Below are 27,332 nucleotides of genomic sequence, written 5' to 3' on the forward strand. Positions count from 1 at the left end.
AAGCAATTCTATGACTTAGGTGGCCTCTGAAGAAAAGAAAGGCTTGTGTAAATGCATACTTTCTGCCTTGAGAAAATACAAATGTGTATCTTCATGTTTTATTAGCTCTAGTAAAATGTTATCAAGAAGGTTCAAACTAAGGTGGGAATGGTGGTGTATTCCTCTAATTGTAGCACTACAGAGGCAAAGGCAGGAAGAGCTCTATGAGTTTGAGGCCAGTCTGATCTACAAAGAGAATTTCAGGACAGCCAGAGCTGTTACACAGAGAAACCCAGTCACAGGGAAGAAAAAATATTGCCCATGCAAGGCACTGAAAAAAAACCTTCCAAAAATACCATTGTTTTGTGTAGGTCATCTAATGCCAGGCATGGGCTGGGACCTCCCTTAAATGTGATTTTTATATTCAGTAAGACTCCATTACAGAAAACTAATTTTTTTTCTTTGCAAGTAGCTGGTCGCGGGAGATAGCTTCTGGGTTAGGGTTAGTTCCTCTCTCTGCACTTGGCCTCCATCTGTCTTTTACTAATACAGGCTCTGTCCATGCAACCATGGTCTCTGTGAGTTTATATGTGCATCAGTCTCGCTGTTTTTGGAGGTCACGGGTTCCCTGGTGTCTTCCAGCCCACCAGCCCTTATGCTCTTTCCACCTTCTCTTCTCATAGCTCCCTAAGACCTGAGTGGAAGAGTTTGATGAAGACATACCATTTAGGACTAAATGGTCCAAAGTAGCTCACCCTGTACACAGTGTTCGTTCTCTCTGTTACTTCCCATCGGCTGAGGAGGACCCATCTCTGATGATGGTTGAGCGAGACACTGATGTATGGATATAGCAAAATGTTATTTGGAGTCATTTTGTTATTGTGCTCCTTTACCAAAATAATGGTATTTGGTCTTTTCCTAGGTCCATGACCTATCTAGTCACAGGTTCTTGGCCATCCAAGCAGTGTCAAGCAAGGGTTCCATCTCATGGAGTGTCTCAGTCTGTAAGTGTGAAGACACCATGACCACAGCAACTATTACAAAGGAAAGCATTTCACGGAGGGTTGCTTACAGTTAAAGCAGTTTAATTCATTATCAGCACGGCAGGAAGCATGGTGGGAAGCATGACAGCACTCAGGCAGACATCATGCTGGAGAAGGAACTTAGAAGTCTACATCCAGATCCACAGGCAGCAGGAAGAGAGAGAGAGACCCTGGGCCTGGTTTGAGTATTTGAAACCCCAATGCCTGCCTGCAGTGGTGCACTTCCTCCAACAAGGCCACACCTTCTAATCCTTGTCAAGTAGTGCCACTTCCTAATGACCAATCATTCCAGTGTGTGAGCCTGTGGGTGTGTGGGGAGGGCATCCCTATTCAAACTATCACAGTGGGCTTTAAATCCATTCAGATTGTGGCTGGTTACTCCCACAACTTTTGTGCCACTATTATACCAACATATCATGAATATAGGCTACCAATGTAAATCAAAGAGTCCTTAACTGGGTTGTTGTTTACCTTTCTCTGGTAGCATGCAGGGTACCTCCCAGTACTATGAACACTCGTCAATAGGAGTTAAAGTTCTAGTTAGCCACCAGCTCAACTTCCCTGTGTTCAATGAAATGTGTAGGTGTTTTCTTCAGCAACAGGGCCTTACCATCAGTTTATGGAGAGCAACTAGTAGTCTGAGTTATTTAAGGGTTTTCCTGTGGCCTCTATTAGATGTGACCCATTGCTGACACTGGAGGTTTTACTTAGTGGGGCTTTGTATCCCCTGTTACTTGGTGATTCCATTTAGATTTCTTTCATTTATGCATATGTTTTAGAAGGCTTCCATTGTAATCCATTTCCATATGAGCCCTCAAATGGCCCTTAGTGCTAGCTAACCCTCCCCACATTTCCTTGCCTACTTTCCCCTTTCTCCCTTTTTGATCCCCTATTCTAGTGTAGTTGGGGGTATTAGCCCTATATTAGAAGTATAGTTGGTAAAAATAGTTTCCAGTTCTATAGCATGCCACTTTGTCTGAATGATGATGTCATTTGCCATGCAGAAGCTTTTCAGTTTTGTGAGGTCACATTTAGTTTTAGTTGCTGTGTTATAAATGTCCCATTCAGAAAACTCTTTCCTGTTCAAGGCTATCCCCCACTTTTTCGGTCAGGTTCAGTGTATCTGGTTTTATCTTGAGTTCTTTGATCTGTTTGCAATTGAGTTTTGTGCAAGATGATAGGCACGGATCTAATTGTATTCTTCTGCAAGAAGTCATCAGTTTGACCAGCACCATCTGTTGAAGTTTTTTTTTTTTTTTTCAGTGTGTATCTCTGGCTTCTTTGTCAAATATCTGGTGTCAATAGTTATGTAGACTTGTGTCTGGGTCTCCAATTTGATTCCTAAGTAATAAGTGTTTCTTGGTATTTGGGACTGACATGAAGCAATGGGTTAGGGGATAGAAGATTGAGAGGGTCCACAGGAAGGAATAAAGATGGGTCTACTGCAAGGTTTGGCAGAAGCCACCAGGGATGGAGATAAGATGGAACGACAGGCCCCTGAAAGCAGGCTGTTACATGACTGGGAAGGAGACTGGAAAACTGTAAGGAAGGATAAGAAAGGGTAAAGATCACCTACCTGATTTCCAGCTGGTATGGACACTGGGTTTCCATGTAGAATGGGCCTGGCCTCATTCTATAATTCCAGTCTATGGCAAATACAGCAGAACAAGTAAGTGTTAGTGACTCATGGGCACAGTGAGTAATCCATACAGCAGTGTGCTGCCTAATTTTGCATCAACTTAATGTCATAGTCAAAAAGAAGAGAACCTCAAGTGAGAAACTGCCTCTATAAGATCAGGCTATATGCATGTCTATTGAATATTTTCTTAATTAGCAATTGCTATGAGAAATCCCAGTGCAATGTGGGTGGAGCCACACCTGGGCTAGTGCTTCTGGGTGCTATAAGAAAGTAGTATGAGCAAGCCATGAGAAACAAGCCAGTAAGAGCACTCCTCCATGTCATCTGCATCAGCTCCTGTCTCTGGGTTTCTGACCTGTTTGAGTTCCTGTCCTGACTTCCTTCAGTGATGAACAATGATGTAGAAGTGTGAGCAAACCTTTTTCTCCCCAAGTCATTTTCCATTATAGTGTTTCATCACTGCTATAATATAACTAAGAAACGGCAGTATATGATAAAATTACAGATAAGGGGGCTCAGTAAATAATCACATAGTCATATATGTTAACAGAGAAATTCATAGACTCAGTAAGCAATATATATATACATATATGTATATATATATATATGCATATATCAGTGTATGCTATCATAATTAGGGAAAACATTTGCTAAAGCATGGAGGTGTTCATATGTAAAGATACAGAAAAATCTCAAATCTATTAAAATAAAAAGCAGATTGGCAGGCTAGAGAATTACGTGTACCATCTTTTTATATTTCTGTACTTAAACAGGAAAAATACCTGCATATATTTATTTTGGCATGAAATATTTACAGAACACAATACATATGACATAGAGTTCATAGTAGGGAAAATTATGATGCAGATTCACAAGGGGAATTAATGGAAAGCCACATAGCACCCAGTACTGTGTCATGATGAAGCATGATGCAGAGGACAACGGGTTAGTATGCTTCACACAGAATGAGAATGGAAAGCATCATGTGTTTGGGGAACATTGTCATGCAGTGTTAATAGCTGAGGTGTTCATAAACCTGAAGGTCTATGCCTGACCCAAAGTCCTATATGTGATAGTGTAGGAAACATAAAAACAAACAAAAAGTCAGATTTATAAAATAGAACACTTGCTATCCCCTTTCCCATTTCCTCCCCTATCTCCATTAATAAGGCAAATATTCTTTATCAACAGGTAGCATTCCTCAGTCAGTAAGATTCAATGAAACCATTTGTTTAAAGCTATATATAACTTTCAAAGTTCCCACTGTGCCTAAGGACACTTGATTGTGAATAAAAAATAATAATAGTAATAATAGCAATAATAAAAAAGATAATATCAAAGTAAAACAGTTTTAAAAGTGTTCTATAAGTCAGACTGTCTTGTACTTTAATCAAGACAAATACACCTTTCCATTTCATAACATCATTGAGTCCCTTGGGTCTCTTCTCAGCAGTCTGTGCCATGTGGCAGGGCTGATGATTTTAGCTTGTGAACAATGATAACTGCTGGCTCCTTTTAACAAGGTGGCTTAAATAGGTCCTAAAACATTGAAAACATGTGACATAGAATAGCACCACCTATGAATGGCTTCCCTATAAATAACTTATTATAAGACTTTTAAAATTTAAAGAATAACAAGATAATGAGTCAAATGTACGGTTCCCACTACAAATTATTTTCACATAGACCTGCTTAGAGTCTCTGAGAACTAAACTCTTTCCCTGTGTCTTGATCATTGTTCTACTGCTATGAAGAGACACCACAACCATGGCAACTCATAAAAAGAAAACATTTCATTGTGGCTCGCTTACCGTTTCAGAGGGTTAGTCATTATCATCATGATGGGGGCATGGTAGCACAAGGCAGACATGGTATTGCACAAGGTGCTGAGAGTTCTATATTCAGACTTGTGGGAAGTGGGAAGAGAGAGGCACTGGCCTAGTTTGGAGGTTTGAAACCTCAAAGCCCACCAACAGTGACACACTTCCTCCAACAAGGCCACACCTCCTAATTTTTTCAAGTTGTGCTTTTCCTGATGGCTAAGCTTTCAAATATATGAGCCTATTGGGGCCATTCTTATTCAAACCACCACAATTGTGAAAAACAACAGCCTGTTTTTCCTGCAATCTTTGCAGTATGTAGCCATTGCTGTTTTAACTCATAAAATTTAAGAGAGGGAGTGTGTGTGTGTGTGTGTGTGTGTTCCTTCTGCATCTTCACACAGCTTCATGCCTGATTCTTACAGCTGAGATTGTCTTGCCCTGTTAGGCCTTGGGGAAACCATTGCTCTTAACTTAATTTTATGCCACATTTCATTTATTAAAACACTATGTTTCAGTTGAAACCCTTACATGCAGCTTGTATTAGAGCAACCCAACATCAATTCTTTCTCATAAAGATAGGGCAATCTTGGGTTGTTTCATCAATGTATAGCAGGTAGATTTTCTTCATTCTATTCTTTCTTGTTGTTTGATTGGTTACCCTCTACATAAAGAAGTGAATTTCTGAACTAATTTGGAACTCCCATGATTTATCATAAAACACTGGACTAACAAAGCTACCTAAAATTTAAAAATATATTTTAAAAATGTTAAGTTTATGTAGTAAGGAGGGTCCAAGGAAGTGATGTGTCTGGGCAGAAATCTGCTACTAGCTAACCATTGATGTCTGGATGTCTATACAAACAGGCAGGAAGTGATATAGCTGGGCATAATCAAAATATAGCAAGGACAAATGGGAAATCACTCTCTTCTCTGCAGAAACGTAGCAGGCAAAGGAGTTCAGGTCCAGCATTCCTGGTAAGCCAAAATCATGAGGAAATTCATGGATTAATAGAAATGGGTTAAATATTAAGACAGAGCTAGCCAATAAGAAACACTAGTAATGGCCAAAATCTCATAATTACTATAGCATCAGTATGTTTCTTTGGGACTGGTTGGTCCTGCCAGCCAGAAAACTCACTATACAGTTTGCTTTCAGGACCAGTGAAGACTTGTTTTGGAATTTTAAACCAGATTAGACTTAATGTTTGATAGATTGTGTTAGGATGACCATTTTTATTATAGTAACCCTATTAATCCTTGAAATTCTTAAACATTGAAGATCTTTCCTCTTCTGGTATCATCTCTAATTTCTTTCTTCAATGACTTTAAATAAAGAGTGGACATCCTTGTCTTGTTCCTCATTATATTGGAATTGCTTTGAGTTTCTTTCCATTTATGTTGATGTTGGCTAGGAACCTTCAGTAAAAGGTATTTATTATGCTCATATATGTCCCTGTATCACAGTTTTTCCAAGTCTATTGTTATGAATGACTCCTAGTAGCAGTCAATGCTTAGCCTGAATTGGCTGTCACCTGTGATTTGATTGGTGAATAACCAGGTTGTCAGCAGGGAGCCTTTATCCAGTGACTGATGGAGGCAGATTCAGAAACCTAAGGTCAGACATTGGGTTTTGCTCAGTAAGTCCTGCTGAAGAGAGGAGGAATTGTAGGAGCCAGGGGGTTCAGTGTCATCACAGGAAACAGCAACCCTGGCTCTTAGGAACTCACGAGGTTCTGAACCAACAACCAGGGAGCCTGCATGGGACTTACCTAGTCCCTCTGCATATATGTGACAATTGTGAAGCTTTTTCAATTTGTAGAACTCCTGGCAACGGGAACTGTCCCTGATGCTATGGCTAGCTCTTGGAAACCTATTCCTCATGCTGGATTGCCTTGCCCATCCTGAATACAGGAGGAGGTGCTTGGTCTTATTGAAGCTTGATAAGCCATGCTTTGCTGATGCCCATGGAAGACCTACCCCTTTCTGAATGAATATGGAAGAGGGGTGGATTGGGGTGGGGAACAGAAGGGAGGCTTGGGGAGGGAATGGGGGGAGAGGAGGGAGGACAAGCTGTAATCAGGATGTAAAATAAATCAATTAAATAAAAAATGTTAAGTTTTAAATAATTAGAAGTATAATGAGCACAGCAAAGGAAATACAGTGAAATAACAGCCTGCAGATGGGAGAAAACCTATGCCAATGTGTATTTGGTGGGGAATTGTCTAGAATAAGGAACTCAATGAATTAAACAACCAAACTCTAAAATCTTCCAGTCAGTAACTAGGCCAAGGAATAGACAGCGCTCAAAGTAGAAATGCTAGTGACCAATAATTATATGGAAAAAAAAGTTGAACACCCAGAAATCAGAGAAATAAATGCCAGTAAAAACCTACATTGTGAGTGTCTCACCCTAGTCCAAAGGGCTGTCATCAGGAAAATTAGCAAAAAGCTGCCTGGTGGGAATACAAACGGCCACTATAGAACTAATCGGGAGGTGCCTCACAAAACTGGAAATGGAATTCAACTATAGCATTCATAATTAAATATGTTACTTGTATGGTCATTAAAAATAGTAGTAAATAAATGAAGCAGAAACAGCAGGGAGTTCCCACCTTTTGAAAGTATAGTACTTTTTAATTCACGTGAACGAACAAGTTCTTTACCCCATCCAAGCAGGATCTAGCCCTATGAGCTAGTGTGTTAACTAAAGTCTCCCGACAGTGAGTTCCATCTTTGTGGTTGCCGGAATTCAGTTCATTCACGTATGAACCAAAGTCAGATTTTCACGCAGTCTGTTTTTCTTTCTTTTTTTTTCACCTACCAAGTCTTTGAAGTTAAATTAGATACACTTGCAAACATTTAATTCAATTTCCTCTCTATATTTTCATTATGCTGTGAGGGCAGCGATTTAAAGTTAAGAAGGAAAGTATTTTCTGCAAGAAGATAAAGATGTTTGCATTGCAAAACCAAGTAACACATTGATGGCATGCTCCTGCCTGCATAAGAAAGGTTTTCTTCTAATTAATCACTACTGAAGCTGTCGTCAGCCATGGTCTCCATTCTGTCACTGTAAGTCTAATGCTACAAGACCAGCTGTGTCTGTTCTCTTAACCGCTGAAGTAGGGTCTTTTCAGAATAATGGGAAACAACAGCACAACTGCACAGGCCATGGACACAAGGCAGACTTAATTGAAAATCACTGGCGTAAGAGTTGGAGTGACTTCGTGAAATGTAAATGCGTGTTCCGAAGCTGAAGCAGTAGCAGTGCATTCCAGTAGCATTACTTCTGTTATCTAGCAGAAACACTCATTCATCAATCGTTAGCTTGTAACCAAGGAGCTGAAGTTGTAGTTCTGAATGTAGAGCCAGAAAAATTAAGCAAGTAATGGTGAAGAAGACAAAACACTTCAAGCTAAATTGCTTTAAATTACATTGACCTTATCCCTGTACCTTTGAAACCTGTTCTTAATTGAGAGCAATGGTTTTGCCCCCATGGCTTTCTTTCAAAGCTTGTCAGAACTCAAATTCAAAATGCTAAGGCCTTTCTGAAAATCATTCTGCAACAGTTTTCCTCTGAGATCACTGAAGGATGAGCATGGCACGAGGCAAGTGTTAAAACAGATCTCGGTAAATTTACACCTTTGAAATCAAAGCAACATCTGTTTGCTGCCACTGGAAGCAATAAAATGAATGAAAAAGCTTTTGGTATAAAACAGGATAACACAAAATATGAAGAATATGCCAAGTTCTCAAAATCCTCATCTCACATGCCAGCTGTGTCCTTTCTGGCCACCTCCAATAGAGGGTGCCCAGAAACTTCAGTAAGCAAGAGAAAAGTTGAATCATCACAGATTGGTGATAACTTTTTATCCCTGGGAGCTTGCATAGCACTGTCCAGCACCATTATAAGAAGAAAGAATCAATGTAATGAGGTAGACTTCAGTTCTATTCAACAAATACTAGCAGCCTATTCAATTCAATCTTTAAATATTTCCTTAATTATTCAGTGAAGGCTATAATATAGTCATTGATGTTGGTGAGCAATATTTAGCAACAGGACCCTATAACAATTAAAGGCTATATATTGCACAAAGTACATTGGACTGTAAATGTGCAGGTAGAGTGGAAACATGAGAGGATATACCAGGAGGTGTAAGTCACACACACAAATGCAGGGATAGATGCATTCCCTGGGATGGAAAACAAAAGATGATAAATGAAAATATGAGATGGGAAAGATGTTTGGTGGACTCTTGAAGTACAAAGGGTGTGGCCTGTAGAGCTATATTATATAGTATGATGCCCATGTGCCTACTCTACACTGAGATGTACTGTGACCATTATAAAGCACATCAGATTTGGGAGACCTAGTATTAAGGGTGCACAAACTGCAGATTCAGATGCCAGATGTAAGCACTTAAGGAGCCAATGGAGCAAAGCTACCAGCAGGGATTGTGACCGGGTGTCTCAAAGTCAGAATCCTGACCGACCACGCCCAAAACTATCTCATTACCTAAGGACTCTCAGTTGCACACAAATAGCCAAATCAAGAGAACTCTTGGTCATGGGAACCTCACAAAGGGGACCATTGTCTCACAACCCACCATGTGGCACTTGTTCATATGGAACTTGCTGGTAAACCACTTATGGGCAGGCAACCTGTTTCTGAGTCTGGGTTTAGAATGTAGAGGAGTAACCCCCTCACTATAGTGTCCTGAAAGCCAGCCCTTAACAGAAGAGGATTGAAAAAGTTAAGATTAATTGAAAGAAAATTAATCATGCAAGACATTCCAAGTAGACACTTAGATGTTCACATGTGAAATTTAGAAGGATATAGATTGGAGTAGTTTGAAATTAGTGAATTGATGTGGTGATTCCACCTACAGGCACAGAAGGTAAAGAGCAAAGCACAGAGAAACAACCTAGCCAAAAAAAAAAAAAATAGAAATCCTACTTCAAAAGAATGAGGTTGAGAGCTATAGAGAAAACTCCAGGCCCTCCTCTGGTTTCCATAGGCTCCTAGGTCTATATACCTGCTCAAGTCCCTGTGAACATACAGGAAGAGACTGGGCTGCCAGTGAGAGTCCTCAGGGTGTTAAAGTACTCATTCTAAGCCCGAGGAACAGAGTTCAATCCAGTTAATTCAATAACGTTAAGAAGAAAATTAAAAAAAAAAAAAGATTGGGACCATATACTAACATGTTAGTAGCTGTCGTGTTTTCCCTGAAGCTGTGGTATCTCTGTGTTTGGAGGGAAATCAATGGGAGAGGTACTTCCAAGATCAGGTTGGCAAGTCAGTGAAAAAGCTGATTTAAGAAGCTATGAGTGGTCACCATGATGGTACATAAATTAGTCATCAATCTTATTATCAGGAAAGGCCATTTAAGGTAGCCTACACACTGTTGCTCAGATTGTTAGGTGGGGTCATCCTTGTAGGTCTCTGAACATTTCTCTAGAGTCAGTTTTCTCTTCAAACCTATAATGGCTCTCTCTTTTATGGTATCTCTCATCTATCTATCTATCTATCTATCTATCTCTCTTTCATCTATTCCTCCCCTGACTCAATCTTCCTAGTCCCACGTGCTTTCCTCTCCTCCCCTTCACTTTCTCCTAGTTCTCTCTCCACTCACTGCCCCCCACTCCCAATATGCTCCAGAGATCTTGTCCCTTTCCCCTTCTGTGAGGGACCTTGTATGAATCTCTTAGGTTCCTCCTTTTATCCTAGTTTCTCTGGCAAAATGAATTATAGGCTGGTGATCCTTTGCTCTATGTCTAAAATCCATATATGAGTGACTACATACCATGTTCCACTTTTTGTGACTGGGTTACCTCAGTCAGGATGGTTGCTTCAAGTTCCATCCATTTGCTTCTAATTTCAAGATTCCATTGTTTTGTTTTGTTTTCTGCTGAGTAGTATTCCATTGTGTAAATGTGCCATATTTTCTTTATCCATTCTTCACTTGAGGGGCATCTAGGTTGGAAATATAAGCATACACCCACAGCTAAGCACTGAGCCAAACTGGAATCCAGATGCAGAGAGGGAGGAGTGATAAGAAAATGGGGACAAGACTAAGCTACAGAAACGCACAGAGACAGCTGACCTGAACAAGGGGGAGCTAATGGACCCCCAGACTGATAGCTGGGAAAACAGGATTGGGCCAACTCAGACCCCCTGAACACAGGTCTCAGTTAGAAGGCCTGGGCAGTCTAAGGGACCTCTGACAGTGGAACCGGGATGTATCCCTGGTGCACAAAAGGACTTTGGGAGCACATTCCCCATAGAGGGATACTCTTTTAGCCTAGAGGCAGGAGGGAGGGCCTAGTCCCTACTCCAAATGACTTGACAGATTTTGTTGATCCCTCCTGGAAGACATCACCCTCCCTGTGGGGTGGGGGGGATGGAATGGGAGGGTGGTCAGGGGCATGGATGGGAGGGAGGGAGGGAGAGAAAGAAGAAAGGAGGGAGAGGAAACTGGGATCAATATGTAAACTAAGAAAAAAATAAAACAAAGAAAGAAAAAAAGAAGTTATGAGTGGGGGTTGAAGAGATGGCTCAGTGGTTAAGAGCACTGACTGCTCTTCCAGAGGACATGGGTTCAATCCTCAGCACCCACATGACAGCTCACAACTGTCTGTAACTCCAAGATCTCACACAGACACACATGACCACAAAACAACAATGCACAAAAAAATTAAAAATAAATTATTAAATAAGAGAAGCTTTAAGTGGATGGCATGAGAGAAATCCCAAGTCACTAGCAGTAGAATCTTGCCTAGTGGAAAGGATCAGAAGATGGGTACAGAAAAATGACTGTTAAGAGGTGGCAGATCTGAGCTGGTGAACTGCTAGAATACTGTTATAAACAAGGAAAAATGATGTTCTTCAAACTAGCAGGAGCATCAATGATTATAATACTATAAATAGCTATTGCTTGTTATGCAATTACTATGTACCAGGCTGTGCTTTGAGTTTCTTTACAGCTATAATGACAACCCTAAGGTCAGTATTATTCTTAACTCATGCTATTTTTTCTAGATAAAACCCTGAGAATTGAAAACTTTAAAGATCTCAGGGCCAGAAGATATCAGAGACTACTTAAACAGTGTGTAGGATAAAGCTAAAGATATAAAGATATTGTTTATAAGCAAAGGAAACAGAGAGAAGTGGCCAGGAAGAAAATTGCGGGGGAGGAACATGTCGCAGAAGGGTGAGATGAGAAAATAGGAGGTATCAAGATAGAGGCGATCAGAATAAATCCTTGAGGGGACTATAACAATTTTATTTTTGTTTGGTTTTCATTTTTATTTCAAATTATTTTAAACATTCTATGATATTTTAGCAACTGTTAATTTGGTGGTATTACATATGATTTCAAGACTGACCAGTTGGAGGGACTCTTCTCTGGGGAAGACTATTTCTTCCACTTTGAGCATGTCTTACTTGCCTGTAGTTCTTTGTCTGGAGATGGGAATTGTGAAACTCTTCCTTCCATGTTAGCATATCTGTTGATAGCATCCTCATTTAGGTCTTGTGTGGGAAACCATGTTATTCAGGCTTCATAGTGTGATGTCCTCGGCATTTTTAGCAGACACAGTATCACAGTAGCCAGCCTGTTCCTCTGGTTCCTACAACCTTTTCTCTTCCTCGGTCCACAATTATCCTGAGCCTTGGGTTTAAGTGTTGAGTTATAGATGTGTCAGTTCATTTATTCTCTGCTTTTTGATCAGTTGTGGTTTTCTGTAGTAATGTCCATTTGTTACAAAGAGAAAGTTCTTTGATGGGAAGTGAGAGCTACTCTTGCATGCAGATAGGAGGCTAACTATTTAGAATGCAGTTAGGAATTATAGGTTCTCCTCCAAGATCCATTACCTCACTAGACCTAGGAATTTGCTAGATTTCCAATCCTGGGTGTGATTTCCCCCATTAAGTTTTCCTTAAGTCCAATTAGAGTGTTTGTTAACTACCATTAAGACATGAGTGCCACTATTGCACCTTTAGGGTTATTATGTTGTGTTGATAGCTGTTGAAGTTCATAAGCACCACAGCTAGGTAGGTTGTTATTGGTTGCTTCACTCTCTTGGAAGCTTGAATGACACATGTACCCTCAAAGCTAGCCCTCAGTGGTGAGGCTTTCAGGTCAGATCCAGTTATGATTCTGAAGTAAGTGGTATCTTCACCAATAGAGACTTCACCTTCCTTCTACCTCTGAAAGGAAACCAGATCAACAGCTGACATTCTGAACAAATATGTTCTCTTTATTTGTTCTCACCAGTTCAAATGCTTGTTTCATATGCCTTTGTAACTGAACCAATAAACCAATAAAGAAAATTTGGGTATGTTATTTGTTTGGCAAAAGATAAACAATATCCATACATGAATGGAAATTATGATTCATTACAAAATATTCCCAGAGGGGGAAATAGTTAGGATTTCCTGGATGAAGTAGGAGGGGATAGGGTAGATGGGAAGGGATGGGGGATGCCAACATGAGGAATCAAGACCAAGTTGTGGGAGGGATGGAGGGGGAAAGCAATGAAAGAGATATCTTGATAGAGGGAGCCATTATGGGGTTAGGGATAAACCTAGTGCTAGAAAAGTTCTCAGGAATCCACCAGAATGACCCCATCTAAGACTCCTGGCAATAATGAGGAGGGTGTCTGAACAGCCATTCTCCTTTAATCAGATTAGTGACTACCCTAATTGTCATCATAGAACCTACATCCAGTAACTGATAGAACATATGCAGTGACCTACAGCCAGGCACTGGGCTTAAGCTGGACTTGAGCTGAAGAGAGGAAGGAGGGACCATATGAACAATGGGGGTTGGGGGGGCAAGAGCATGATAGGGAAAACCACAGAGACCGCTGACCGGAGCTAGTGGAAGCTCACAGACTATAGACTGACAGCTGGGGAACCTGCACGGGCCAAATTAGATCCTCTGAATGGGGGTGACAATTGTGTGGCCTGATCTGTTGTGAAGTCCCCTGGCAGTGTTACCAGGACTTATTCCAGGTGCATGAAGTGGCATTGTGGAGCCCATTCCTTATGCAGGAATACCTTGCTCAACCTTAATACAGTGGGGAGGTGTTACATGCAGTTTTCCTGCCAGCACAGTCCCACAGCCGTGTCAGCCCCAAATAACACACAGAGACGCTGTATTAGATATAAAGCTGTTGTCCTGTTACTAGAGTTTCTTATTGGCTAGCTCTGTCTTAAATATTAACCCATTTCTATCAATCTAAGGGTCTGGACCTTCTTCTCCCTCAAGTCTCTACATGTTGAGTCTCCTCCTACCTCTGGATCCTTCTTGTCTCTTCGTCCTGCCTATCTTGCTTTCATATTGGCCAACAGTAATTTATTCATTAACCGAAGAAGCATATTCATAGAATGACATCTCCCATCAGGGAGGGGCTTGATCCTGCCTTAACTTGGTATGTCAGACTTGGTTGACTCCAAAAGGAAAGCCTTACCCCCTCTGAGGAGTGGATGAGGAAGAGAGGATGTGGGGTGGGTGGAAGAAGAGGAGTGAAGGAGAACTGGGCTTGGTATGTAAAATGAATTTTTTTAAAATAAAAAAGTATTTTTAAAATAAATCGAGGTGTTGTATATCCTAAAGATTGTACTCCCCTTTTTACCTTCTATTTCTCTAAGAGCACAAAACAAATTCCAGGCTGGAATCCAAAATCTAAAAGGGTCAGGAGGTAACATGCCTCACTTTGCTTGCATTGTACTCTACATTATGTTAGGCTGGCATACCAAAATGGAGTTAAAAAAAAAGTGAGCAGTGCTTATAGACTAAGAAGATTTCACTATCCTTGGTAGTGGTCTGGTTTGGTTTTATTGTCTTGTTTCTGTCAACTTAGCCCAGGCTAAAAAGAATAACCACTGAGAAGAACATCTCCATCAGATTGCCTGTAGGCAAGTTTGTGGGGCATTTTCTTGATCAATGATTGACATGGGAAAGCCCATCTCACCATGGGTAGTGCCACCCCTGGGAAGCATGTAAGAAAGCAGGCTGAGAAATCCAGGGGAAGCCGACAAATTAGCAGCATCTCTCATGCCTTTCTGCTTCATTCTTGCCTTGAGTTCCTGCCCTGACCTCCCTTAGTGATGGAGTGTGTCCTGAGGGTTATAAGATGAAGTAAACCCTTTTGTCCCTAACTTGCTTTTAGTCATGGTGTTTTCTCACAGAAGTAAAAAAATCCTAACTAAGATGGGAGCTAAGTTAAATACTTTATAAATATTGCCTCAGTTCTTACAAATGAGCTTCAGCTTCAGCAAAGCTTATTTTGGATAGCCTGACTTTATCAATACCAGTGCTGTTTTGCTTTCTGTATTGTGCAAGTAAAAAGGTAGATAACTTGCTTCATCACAGTACAAACTGCTGTGCAGTGACTGAACAGCCAACTCTGTTACGTTAGTGTCACAGCATTGTACTACAGCATCTGTGTTTCTCACTTTATGTGCAATGCAGACACTAGCTCTTTCATTTAAAAAAAGAAATGGGGCTAGCGACTAACCAGATTAATATACATCTTTAATTAATTTATTTACATGCAGACAAACTGGCTAAGTAGTTTCCCTATTGGGAGAATTCCAGTCCAGTAAAAGACCATGCCTTGAAGGAGGTTTGGGGGAGGCCAGACTGCATCTGAGGAACAGTACACTAGGTTGACCTCTGACCTCCACTTATACACATGAATCTGTGTGCACACACACACAAAGTGTGTGGGGAGGGGGTGTTGGACAAAGACTTCCAAATGTCAGAAGAGAAGGGAAGGAATACTCATAATGTTAACACCTTGAGGAACTGTGAGGTTGGGGCCAGCCTGTACTATGTAGCAGGACCCTGAGTCAACACAAGAAAGAATTGCCAGATGTGATGCTATTTGAAAAAAAGTAACCAGAAGGATGATTTTTTTGAAGTTTCAGTTTTCAGGGTCAAATACTAAGAATGGCATGAATCATCAGAGAATTGTGGCTGTGTTGACAAGCTGACCACTATTTAAAAGTCACCTTCCAAGTATTTTGGAAGTTCTAAGAACTGCTCAGCAAGAGGGGCTAAAACATAACTGAATAGTCATGTTCAGATCTGTAGCATTTCATGTAAGCTCTGCCCCACGAAGAACAGGAGAATGATGCTCTCTCTTAAGCTGCACAGACTGAGTTTCCATGTATCATGTCAGATATCAGGGTGACTGTTTCTTTGGTCTTGATTGAAATCCTTATACAGACCATTTAATTAAAAAGTTAAGTCTGCCCTCTAGTGTTAAAAATGACCTATGTTTATGCCAAAGTTCATTTGCCTTTTTCAGATCAGTATTTTCATGACCCATTTGTCTAACTATGGAAATGACCGACTGGGATTATATACATTTGTGAATCTAGCCAATTTTGTGCAAACCTGGACAAACCTGCGTCTTCAGACCCTGCCTCCAGCTCAGCTGGCTCACAAGTATTTTGAGCTCTTTCCTGATCAGAAAGACCCTCTCTGGCAGGTAAAATCAGATTAGTCATCGGCATAAATAATTTATCCCACAAATGGTTTGTTGTTGTGTGAAGTTATCCAAGTGTGAGAAGTCAGAACATCTAAGTAAAGCTGTGCATTTGGGAAACATTAAGATTTGAGAACCTACTTCCTACTGAATTGTAGTTCTATATTATTGCTAACCATTGAGCCACATTTCTGTTCCTCCCCCTATTAGAAAGTATAGAATTTGGAGTGTGGTACTCTGTAGGTGATGATATTTTCAGTCACAAGTGAGAAATCAATTTTCAGACTGTCATAAGTTGAAAATGGGAAAATGATAAGTTGTGTGTTAGGCAGTTGTCCAACTGGTCAGCCTTACACACCACACACACACTCATACACACATGAATGCACACACACATACACACACATAGAGTTACCAGTCCACATTAGCATCTCTCTGGAGTAAGCTCAGTGCTGATAGCCAGTGTTAGTATTTTTTTTTTTTGTGGAGTATTTTGTTTTTTGCGTTTTTTGCTTGTTTATTTGGTTGGTTGTTTTTTTGTTTTGTTTTTGTGTCACAAGCACCATTTTCCTTAACTACTGTAAGTCACCAAATATTAGTAACTTGAACAATTTTCCCACTTGTTTCGCCCCTTATCTTTAAGCTGAAATTGTTATCATTGTGGGAGAGTGATTCAAAATAAGCTCTATAGAGTAGCAACCAGAAGAGGTACATGACTTTTATCTTTGCAACATATGAACAAGTTTCACATATCTATAGTGTTAGCTGGACAGAAGGAAAGAGTTGTCCTCTTTGCTCATTCATGAAGTAGCACTAAAGACTGCTGAAATCTTCCCCTTTACATTAATGCACATACTGTATCTCAGGAGAAAGTATGCTCTAGATACAAATATACAGTCTGTCTTATTTTAAATAGACCAAATAATATTATCTGTGTAATAGTAGTTCACCTTCATTTTGCACTTCTGCTAAAACTGGATACTTTCAGCATCACGGTCATTTTAGATATGTATTTACCAAATTTTGAAGGTAGCTGGGAGGAATTGACTCTCTTTAAATTAGCATGACTTGATCTCTTTCCTCTTGAAGGAAACTCCATAACTTAGAATAAAAATAATAATTGGAGTCTCTACTCAAAAATGGATACACACATGCACAAGCATAACATCTCTATATTCCTCTCCCATATAGAACCCCTGTGATGACAAACGCCACAGAGACATTTGGTCTAAAGAAAAAACCTGTGATCGTTTACCAAAATTCTTGGTAATAGGACCCCAGAAAACTGGTAAGAACTTTTATTATTATTATTAAATAATGTAAAATAGTAGACAGTAAGCCCTTCTAGCAGCAGGTCCTTGAGCTTCCTATAAAGCTACTGAAGCCACAGCATACATTCCAGCAAACTCTGATGCATTTTTGTTGAGCTAAATAACATTCTAAGGGCTTGATCAGGCTCTGTTTAAAAGGGAAGGGGCAAATGGATGTCATTTGAAAGACATAGCAGTCAGTATGCTGGCAGATCTTACTTTTTCCCTAAGGCTCTTACTCTAGGAGTGTAGCTAACATTTCTAAAATTAAAACTAATTTTGCATTTAGAAATTGATTGACAGGATTTGCTCAAATGCCAAGGGAGACATATGTAAGTACCTGGATCTTTATAAGAAATCTTTCCCAGAAAAATCGCCTCTACATTTCAGATGCAGTTTACATTCTTGCAGAAGTGCCTGTTTTTTTTTTTTTTTTAAGATCCAAAAACTGTTTGACAAGCAGTATTCCTAGACATAAACAAAACTTTCTGCTATTCACACCCAGGAGGAATGCATAGCGCACCTTCGTAAATTGGTCTGCAATTTGTTCCCCCATAAACTTCTTGTTTCTGAAAACTCAGTATTTGAGTGAAGCCCGGTGGAAGTTTTAATGCCAAACATTTGAGCTGCATCTTGCATGATAAATTTCTCAGGGCCTCTGGATTCTGGCTTCAGAGAAAACAGCCACAAGAACTGCCTTGAGTGGCAATCCCTTTCCTTGTCTCTGAAGATAACTTAGGATTCTGTGCAAGATCTGCAGACTAGGACACTTCATTAGTTTTAATGCCATTTTCAAATAATCAGAGAGCGTGGGTAAGAATGGCAGTCGTCCCTTGTTCCCATGCCCTTATCTACTGAAAACCTAAAGATGCTTAGGAGAACATTGAAACTGAAGTAACTTCAGTGACCTCCCTCGGTCAGCACATAGCCTCCTCTTTACTGATCACTTTGTCTGAATCTTGGCATACCCAGTTTGCATGGGAGCCCTGCAGGACACGTTGCTTCTGCTACCACACTAGATGCAGACATATTAACATCATGTTTTGACAGTAGAAGTGTTACTGGGCATCCTAAGCTCTGCTGGGCTTTGAATGTTTATGTTCCTATTTGGATATGGCATTTGCCTTTGGTATAAAATCGTTATAGAAAAATGAATGTTTTGTGGAAACTAATCTTCCCAGGGTTTTGTTTGTTTGTTTGGTTGGTTGGTTGGTTGGTTGGTTTTTTGGGTTTTTGGGGGGAAAGGGTGTGATTTATATCATCCAATAAAATTTACCCATTCCAAATGCTGAATTAGGCAACTGTCATGAGGCTCTGTTTGGGTAACAGGACAACATACAAAAACTTCAGAAGCTTTATGAGACCCACAGAGTGAGTCTTTTCTTTCCTAATAAACAGATTAGAAAGTTATGACATAGAGTTCACATTGCTAGTGATGGTGAAAATGCAACAAAATGCTTGGCCATAGGATTTGCCCGACTCTCTCTCTCTCACTGTGACTTTCAGTTAGAACAGTTTTCATCCTGTGAATTTTAAAGACTGCTTACTTTTCTCTTGCCCAGTTATTTAATTAAAAAAAAAAGACAGTCACCAGGGGATAAGCATAGATATCACAGAGCTTTTGTTTTGTAGAACTACAAAATTCCTAAGCCACACCTTAGACCTTTAGATCTACTAAGTCAGAAACCCAGGGATGGATAAAGATGTATATGTGAACCAGTCTTTATGTGGCTCAGCTACAGCCAGGGTTTGAGGACCAGTGCAGAGCCGGGGTGCTGAAGAACACTGGAATTGTCTATCACAGGTCCTTGCATTTTATCCTGTAGCGTCTCCTTGGCTGTGGGTAAAGTGCTCATTGTTGAGCTTAGATATATAATCCTGGTATATTATCTCTTCTTAGTCATTGTTTAGACGATTTTGTAGCTGATAGATGTTTTAACAATTTTTATACTGTACATATACTGCTTATTGAAGTGCAGTTTTGAAGGACTTTGAATAATAATAAAATACCAAATTTTGTACCAACAGCAGTATGATAGTATTATTGGCAAAATTAGATTGGCGACTTCCCCAAGTGAGATTGCTCTTGCTGTCTTTTGACCTGAAATAAAATTGACAGTACACATTCCATTAGATTACAACAGTTGAGTCACAACAATGAACATGTAGCAACTGTAGGGAACATTTGTATCCTAGGAATACTGAATGTACAGACAAGAGATGCCTTTATGTGATGATCTTACAAACGCAGTTGCAAGTGACCCTTTAAAACTTGGGCAAACTGAACCCAAACTGTCTTCCTCTCTCCTGGAGTAGCCTGAGCTACACACTTTACCTCCAGATTTAGATGAAAACAACACTAACCCTACTTTAAAAATGACGTCCTTCCTCCCAAACTATGTGAGTACCTGTGATGTGTCATTCCAGTAAATGAAAATGTTGTGCTAATGGCATTAAAAAGAATAACACTTCTCATCACTGTTTAGCAGTTTCGATGTTTTTTGATCATTTGTTGTGTGTAGGTACTCAAACTTACGCAAACCTATTAAAAGATTAAATTGTTAATTAGCTTGCACAAGCCTTAAGAAAAATATTACATCAAAGTTTATTTATGTCAAATGTTATATTAAACAAGTATTAGTGTGGGCAATGAGATACATTAAATAATGATATAGTTCGCTTATATTTTTTAATTTTAAAAAACTTGAGTTACAAGATGTCTTTATTTTAATCTTTTTGTTCATTCTTCTTTCATATACTACTTCCAGACCACAGCCTCCCATCTTCCACTCCACCCAGCCCCCATCTACCTCTCCTCTCTCCTAAATCTATTGCTCCTCCGTTACCCTTCAGAAAAGAGCAGACCTCCCAATGATACCAACCAAGCACACCATCAAGATACAATAAGACTAGGCACAAACTCTCACAGCAAGAGTGGATGAGGCAACCCGTTAGGAGAAAAGGAGTCTAAAGAGCAGATGAAAATGTCAGAGACACCCCCACTCCTGCTGTTAGGAGTCCCTCAGACAGCCCAAGCTCAATATCCACAGCATGTATGCAGAGGATATTGGGTGTCTTTCACCATCAGAGAAAAATCCATAGATGAGGCGATTTTTTTTCCTTTAAGAAAACTGCAATAAAGAAATGCTAACGGCTAAGTCACAGATCAACCCAGTGGCTTAGATGACATCAAAACCCAGTTTCCCAGCATTGGGCCAGGAACTTGCCTCTCATCCCTCTCTCTCCATAGGTAGGAAGGCAGGTCCCATTAGCTGCAGGTGGTCTCTTGGGTTTTCTGGGGATTACATTGAAAGAATCTGCCTGGACCACTATAATACTAAGTTTATTAGTGACTGAAATACTAAACGTAGGAAACTGTCTTTTCCGATTGTTGATTTCTAACCCCTGCTGTCATTTCAGGTACCACTGCCTTGTGTCTGTTCCTGATTATGCATCCTTCCATCCTTAGTAACTCCCCCAGCCCAAAATCCTTTGAGGAGGTACAGTTCTTTAATAGAAATAACTACCACAGGGGGATTGATTGGTAAGATGGGTTACTAGTATAAATCTAAAAGTATATGTACCGTGCACAGTATAAACTTGGTGCTAATATTTAGAAACACAGAAGTTTGTGGCCACAGATAAAATTCATGCAACACATCTTAGAAACTGGCTAACCATTTTGGCCATAAAGACACATAAGTCGTTCCTAGTAAGGCTTTCCAGTTAATGGGAGGGTTTCTTGCCTCAGAAGTACCATGTATTAGTTGGCACTAATGATCTTTGAAGGTAATTGCAGAAGTACATTCATAGAAATAGGGTAAGCCCTTGTGCACCTTTCATGAAGTGATACTGGTCTGAATATATTATTTTCTATCATATTTTGACAAAAAAAGGGGGGGAAAGTAACTAAAAGTAGAAATGTATACACAGTGAATAATGAAAGCTATAAAATGATTTTAAAGGGATCAATAAAAATTAATTTTTATCGAGTTAAAATTAAAATATGTTAAGTATATGAAGAAAATGACTAAAATTAGACGTAATAATATAAATATGGACAAGCTATTAAAATGTGTTAAAAGTAGATGTTACAAAATAACATGTAGATCATAGAGTGTGTTTGAAGTATGAACTATTGGTGTCGAATGTTGAGTATCATGGAAAAGTGCACCCTCCCATAGCACAGACATAACCTTCCTGCATTCGCTGTAGAGTAATCATAAGCACAAGCCTCTTGGTTATGACTATGTGATCTTGTTGCATGATCTCAGTTTCCTAAGGATCACCTATCTCAAGAGGACTTTGTGGGTAACCTGTAGAAAACTGATGAAGTGAGTATCATTTGAGCATCTACAGAAGTTGTAACCTAAATGTCCTGTAGTTCGTAGCCTATTCTTCCACATAGTGTTATTGGATATTATCTAACCATGTGGTATCACATAAATTAACAATTACTTCAACCTCTGTAGCCACTCTCTCAAATAGAACAGAACGTTGACATTAGGACAGGATAAGGTCCTTCTTCTCCAGGAGTAAATACTAGTAAAATTCTTGACATTACTGAAATATAATACTATTCATTTTGGTCATAAATTATAGCAAGCAAACCCTTTTTATCATAAGCTAATAATGTATGTGTATCAAAACTGTGATAAAAATTAAAATATCTTCAAATAGTTTACAAAGAGATGACACAAACAACTAAATATAACTCACTAGGGCCAAGGATGTAATTCAGTGGTAAGTGTTGCCTGGTATGTACAGGACATAAGTTCAAGCCCCAAACTGCAAAACATAAGTAAATAAATTAAAAAAGCATCATAGATCTAAATACATCTCATCAAAAGTACCCTGAATACTTTTGATTGACAAATTACACATTATAAAAGGCAATTTATGCAAATAATAGATAATGGTAACTACAAGTGTCATTTTGTAACTATAATTACAGCTTTGCTCCCAACAGCATCAGGTGTGTTCCCAGACAAATTGTCTGGGTTTCCTGTGAAGCATCACCCCATCAGCTGTGATTTGGGGGTTTTGATTCCATGGGGCTAGAGATTTGCACCTCAGAGTTCTGGGGCCACATTTGCTTATATTCAATTAATCTAATGTGGATCTGATTTTTGTGTTAAGATCTGGATAAAACTAGGTCTGTCTTTACTGATAAGTAGCCTAAGTATACAAATAAAGTACAAACAAATAGGCCAAATGAAAATTTTAAAATTCCATTTTTAATGAAATAGCCAAATCCTGCAGTGAGAAAGTCTCAGAAAAAATACCTGACTTAGTCGTGCATTTAAGTTTTATGCTTTATGATTTAAATTATTTTCAATGTACAGGGGTGGAGTGGGAAGCTACAATGGATATGTAGACAGTCATAGAGCCCTGTTAGCATTTGTAACCTCAAAAATTATAGCCTGGCTTTGAGTACAATCAGTTAAAATTTATTAGGATCAGATCAGGGAAAGATGTTTCAATATGAAAAATACTTGTTAGGGATGGAAAGAGAAGGAACCCAGAGGACTTGCTGGCTAGTAGTGTAGCTTAAACAGCCAGTTACAGATTCAGTGAAGGAGCATGTCTCAAAAAAAAAAAAAAAAAAAAAAAACAAGGTGGAGAATAATAGAGAAGGCATCTAACATCAAGCTCTGACCTCCACATGCAGGGGTAAACACACACACACACACACACACACACACACACACACACACACACGAATAACATGCAGACATTAAAAAATTAAGAAAAGGTTCATTGTCAGTGAAAATTACAAATAAATATACAGTACTACAAAAAGTATATCTTCTGAATTATTTTTCTTTTGATGTGCAAGTCTTATTCTTTTCAGAAGTCTGAAAGCTTGAGGGGCCTGCATTCATGTGTAACCCCTGAAGTCACTGTAAAGGGCTTGCTTATTCTTTGGCTCTCCTGAATATTTAATCTCCAGGAGTAATCCTACTGGGAAAAACTCCAGGTCCCACTCAGGAAATGTGGACCAGAATCCCTTGTATTTGCTAGTTTACTAATCACACTTTCTCTCGTGTCTGCATCTTTGAACCTTTGAACTGCTAATGAATGTGGCAATATAGATGAACAAAATGTATCCCATTTTCTGTGCAAACCTGAGACTAGGGATGATCAACACAAGAGATCCAATATCCAGGACTACTTTTAGGGCTGCTCAAAGCCTGAAATGTTACAGGGGCAAAATACAGATGGGAAAGTAGGATGTCTTCCAATGTTAAAAGCTTTCTAATGTCAGCACCTCTGTCCATTTTATTCATCATTTTTTGGAGAGGGGATGCTTTTGCAGAAGAAGCAGGTTCGAAATAATTGTAGCAAATAGGGTCAGACACTCAGGGTAATCCTAGCCCCTTGAAGTAGTATAAGCTTCTAAATAAGAATGCCAAAATGTGGTGCTTCTATAAATAGAATGTACACCACAAGAGAGAGCAGATCAAGCACCCCTCAAATGTTTTCATATCTCTTTTCTTCTGAAGGAGAGCCAAATAGCTGGCACAGAAGGGCAGTGCCTAAAACATGCAGCAACATTTTGTTGCTCTAGATGTCTAGATGCCCGTTACCTCGGTTATAATTCACTTGTAATAACAGCTGGAATCCTAGCAGAAGCCTACCAGATTAAAAGTCATGTGACATTTCAGGTGAAATGAAGCACACTATAAACTGAAGTCATCATGTGAATGCTGATGACTCTTGCTGAGTAATTATTGAACTGTCCTGGCATCCTGAAGTGGTAGTGGCTTGTGAGTTGAAAAGAGGAGGGGAGTAGAGTGAGGCCATTAATATAAAACGTGAGTCCTAGAAATTCAATTTTGAACAAAAGCCCTTACTGCTATAGAAATATTAGTCATCATAAGCTGGTGTAGCTATGCCTGATCACTCTTGTACCAATGGAATGTTAAGTAAATGTCTATATGTCTACGCTTAGGCCAGTCTGAGTTCACACTCCCAGTGATTTCACTTCTCATATCCAGGAAATATTAAGATTCTGCACTAAATTCTAGAGAGACACACTGTAACATTGTATATTAATGGGAAAAAATTGGGCAGACACATTCTGTCTTTTGACATTCCATGATTAAACGTACCAAACACAGCAGTGGGAGTGATATTTGTTTACTGTTATAACAAAAACTATCTTGTATGAATTCTTTTGAACGTCTTATAACTAAATGTACCCTCTATTTTATCACATTCTCTTTTATCTGGGGTCTCTGTACTGGTTTCTATGTTTCCCTGCATTTTGCCCAGAAGCTACAGTTTGATCAATTTTTTTCTTCTATCTTTATTCTCCCATAACATTTTTCCTGGAATTTAGCAAAACAAAACAAAAAAATATTGTATAGGACATTGCAAGTGTTGTGAATGTGTTTCCTTTGACAACTGGAGGGACAACTGCCTTAAATCAAAGCTTGGTTGTCAGTTTTTTAGGGAAGAGATGAATTTGTTGGCCACCTTTAATGTCTTCAGTCACCAGCATATAAACATGAGAGGCTTGTTTTGAAGAACAATACTCCTTTCTAGGTACATGGATTTCTTCCCAGTCCCATCTAATGTCACCAGTGACTTTCTGTTTGAGAAGAGTGCCAATTACTTCCATTCAGAGGAAGCTCCTAAAAGGGCTGCTTCTCTAGTCCCCAAAGCCAAGATCATCACCATACTCATTGACCCATCGGACAGAGCATACTCCTGGTACCAGGTAAGGAGAAGATGTGCCCAACAGAGAGGAGATGGTGCACAGTGGAGAGTCATTTCCTGGAAAACTGTTACCTCCTTTGGAGGGTAGATCTTTGAATGGGTGCATCTGTCCATGTGATTACACATGCATCTCTCTCTCTATCTCTATCTCTCTCTCTCTCTCTCCTTCTTCACAAGTGGAAGGACACATTGTGAGATGGTTAGTGACAAAGACTAGGAGCAGAGGCATAGGAAGGGATAGACGACCGAGAGAGGCAACAATAAAGATCATCTATACAAGAGAGCATGGAGCCATTCTGGAAAGATAAGATCACAGAAATTCATAGCTTTGCCTCAATTTTTATGACAAACCCAGAGACATCTCTCAAGCCAAACTTTACATAAAATTGAAAGTTTGCAGATTTCATTTTCTGCCATCTACTTTTTCCAAAATGTATCTTGGGAAAAGAAAGAAATGCACCTTAATTGTCCCAAAAAGAAAGCAGACAATTGGAGCTTGGCAACCACTTAACCCCTGAAAATTGGGAACACACACACACACACACACACACACACACACACACACACACACACACACAGGCTCCAAGGCTTTGAGCTAACAAAACATCATAAATATTGCAAATACATCACTGCATGGTGAATGAGAAGATGCTGATAAAATCTTCAGTGCAGCAATGCAGTAACCAGGATTCCAGTCCCAGCAAATTTGCTATTCGACTAGATGTGGGGAACAACTGCAGCCTGAAAACTGTGCCTGAGTGCTTATTGATCAATTTAAAACGCAATTGTCTTGAGCCCATGGGCCTGAGATGGAGCCATTAGGAAATATTTCCATATTTCAATTGCTACATTCTACATTTTCTTATTCTGGTTCACCACAAAAGTTGGCATTAGATAAAATAACTGTGATGTTTAGACTCTAGGCACTGTGTGGTAGGATCTGTAATTTCACATAATGTGTGTTCCAGAGTTTATATTAGTCTCTCCATTTAAAGTAGCCAGTTGGGGCTTTCTAATCAAAACCTACCTTAAGGGTAGGGTCAGCTGGGTGCTTGTTTATTAGAGATATTTACTGATCATGATGATTGGTTCGAATATGGGCTGCCAAAGGAATGTGAATACAGGTTTTGAACTTTCAGAATAAAATGTACAAACTGAGGGAAAACTCAGTACTATTAGTTAAAAAATCCTATCAACAATAATTCTTCCTCTACTAAGTTCCCAAACAGTATGACCTCACCATTGTCTTAACTTTAAACATTGACACTCCAAGCACAGTTTCATCTTTTATTAATTTCAAAACAATAACTCTCCAGTAGGAGAGTACCTACTTCCTTTAGTTTTAAGACTTGTTGAAAGATCGGGTTTAAATAATGTATGCCTACAGTAGAAGTTAATGTCATTATCTACCTTCCCATCGTAGCATCAACGATCCCATGAAGACCCTGCAGCTCTGAAGTTTAGCTTCTATGAAGTGATCTCTGCTGGGCCCCATGCACCCTGGGAACTTCGCACCCTGCAGAAGAGGTGCCTGGTCCCTGGCTGGTATGCCAGCCACATTGAGCGATGGCTTGTTTATTTCCCTCCCTTTCAGGTATGAAGCAACCAGGATTTTCAGCATGTAACAGTCTCTTAATTGGATGACTTTGCCTCAGACACAGCTAAAACACTGCTAGGTTCCATCCTTTAGTTGCAAATAATGATACTGGCAGGGGGGAAAAATAGGCAGAAGTCAGAAAATGGGTTAATTTTCTAAGAGTATGCCATCCCTGAATGACTAAGTCCTGTTCTGATATGAATGAAGCCTGATGAAAGGGGATGACTTCACCAGACCAGACAGACTCCATTTTGGTTGATGAAGCACCTTGCTTTCTCTGAAAGCTGTCATGAGTCCTTTTCCTCTCATTCCTTGCTTTTTTCACTTTTTCTTGGCATCACCTCCCATAAATACCCAGTAGTTCCTACTCTAGCTTGTACAAGCAGCCCAGTGACATCAGAAGAGAGTCCAGTGGATATAAAATCATGTTTGCTATATGATGGCAATAACAACTTACAGCTAATTAAGCATATTGCAGTTAAATAAAACAAAATACTCAGCTCATTTTCATTAGGTGTGTATGAAAGCTGAGTAACTTCTTGTTAGATGTAACAGTCTGTCTGTATCATGGTAAGTTCTAATGAATATCGAATATAGACTAACCAAAAACACTGGAAAGGAGTCTTCGACAAAGTTGGGTGATAAGATCTATGCCTTCCATCATGGCCTTTGTGACTTAGTCTTTCACCACTCACCAGAGAAACAAATTCCTTTCCATCG

The 27,332-nt window shown here is 39.5% G+C and overlaps 1 protein-coding gene across 1 annotated transcript in view; it reads left to right on the plus strand.

The window, feature by feature from the left end:
- Nucleotides 1-27,332, plus strand: part of Ndst3 (N-deacetylase and N-sulfotransferase 3) — a 132,954-nt gene that overhangs the window by 85,776 nt on the left and 19,846 nt on the right. Inside the window, exons 6-10 of the mRNA XM_051185558.1 lie at nucleotides 15,801-15,983; nucleotides 17,172-17,268; nucleotides 20,711-20,834; nucleotides 24,842-25,016; nucleotides 26,439-26,609. Of these exons, the coding sequence (XP_051041515.1) occupies nucleotides 15,801-15,983; nucleotides 17,172-17,268; nucleotides 20,711-20,834; nucleotides 24,842-25,016; nucleotides 26,439-26,609 (750 nt within the window). The remainder of the gene's footprint in view (nucleotides 1-15,800; nucleotides 15,984-17,171; nucleotides 17,269-20,710; nucleotides 20,835-24,841; nucleotides 25,017-26,438; nucleotides 26,610-27,332) is intronic.

The sequence above is a fragment of the Phodopus roborovskii genome, unplaced genomic scaffold (assembly GCF_943737965.1).
Source record: "Phodopus roborovskii unplaced genomic scaffold, PHOROB, whole genome shotgun sequence".
In the NCBI taxonomy this organism is placed as follows: Eukaryota; Metazoa; Chordata; class Mammalia; order Rodentia; family Cricetidae; genus Phodopus; species Phodopus roborovskii.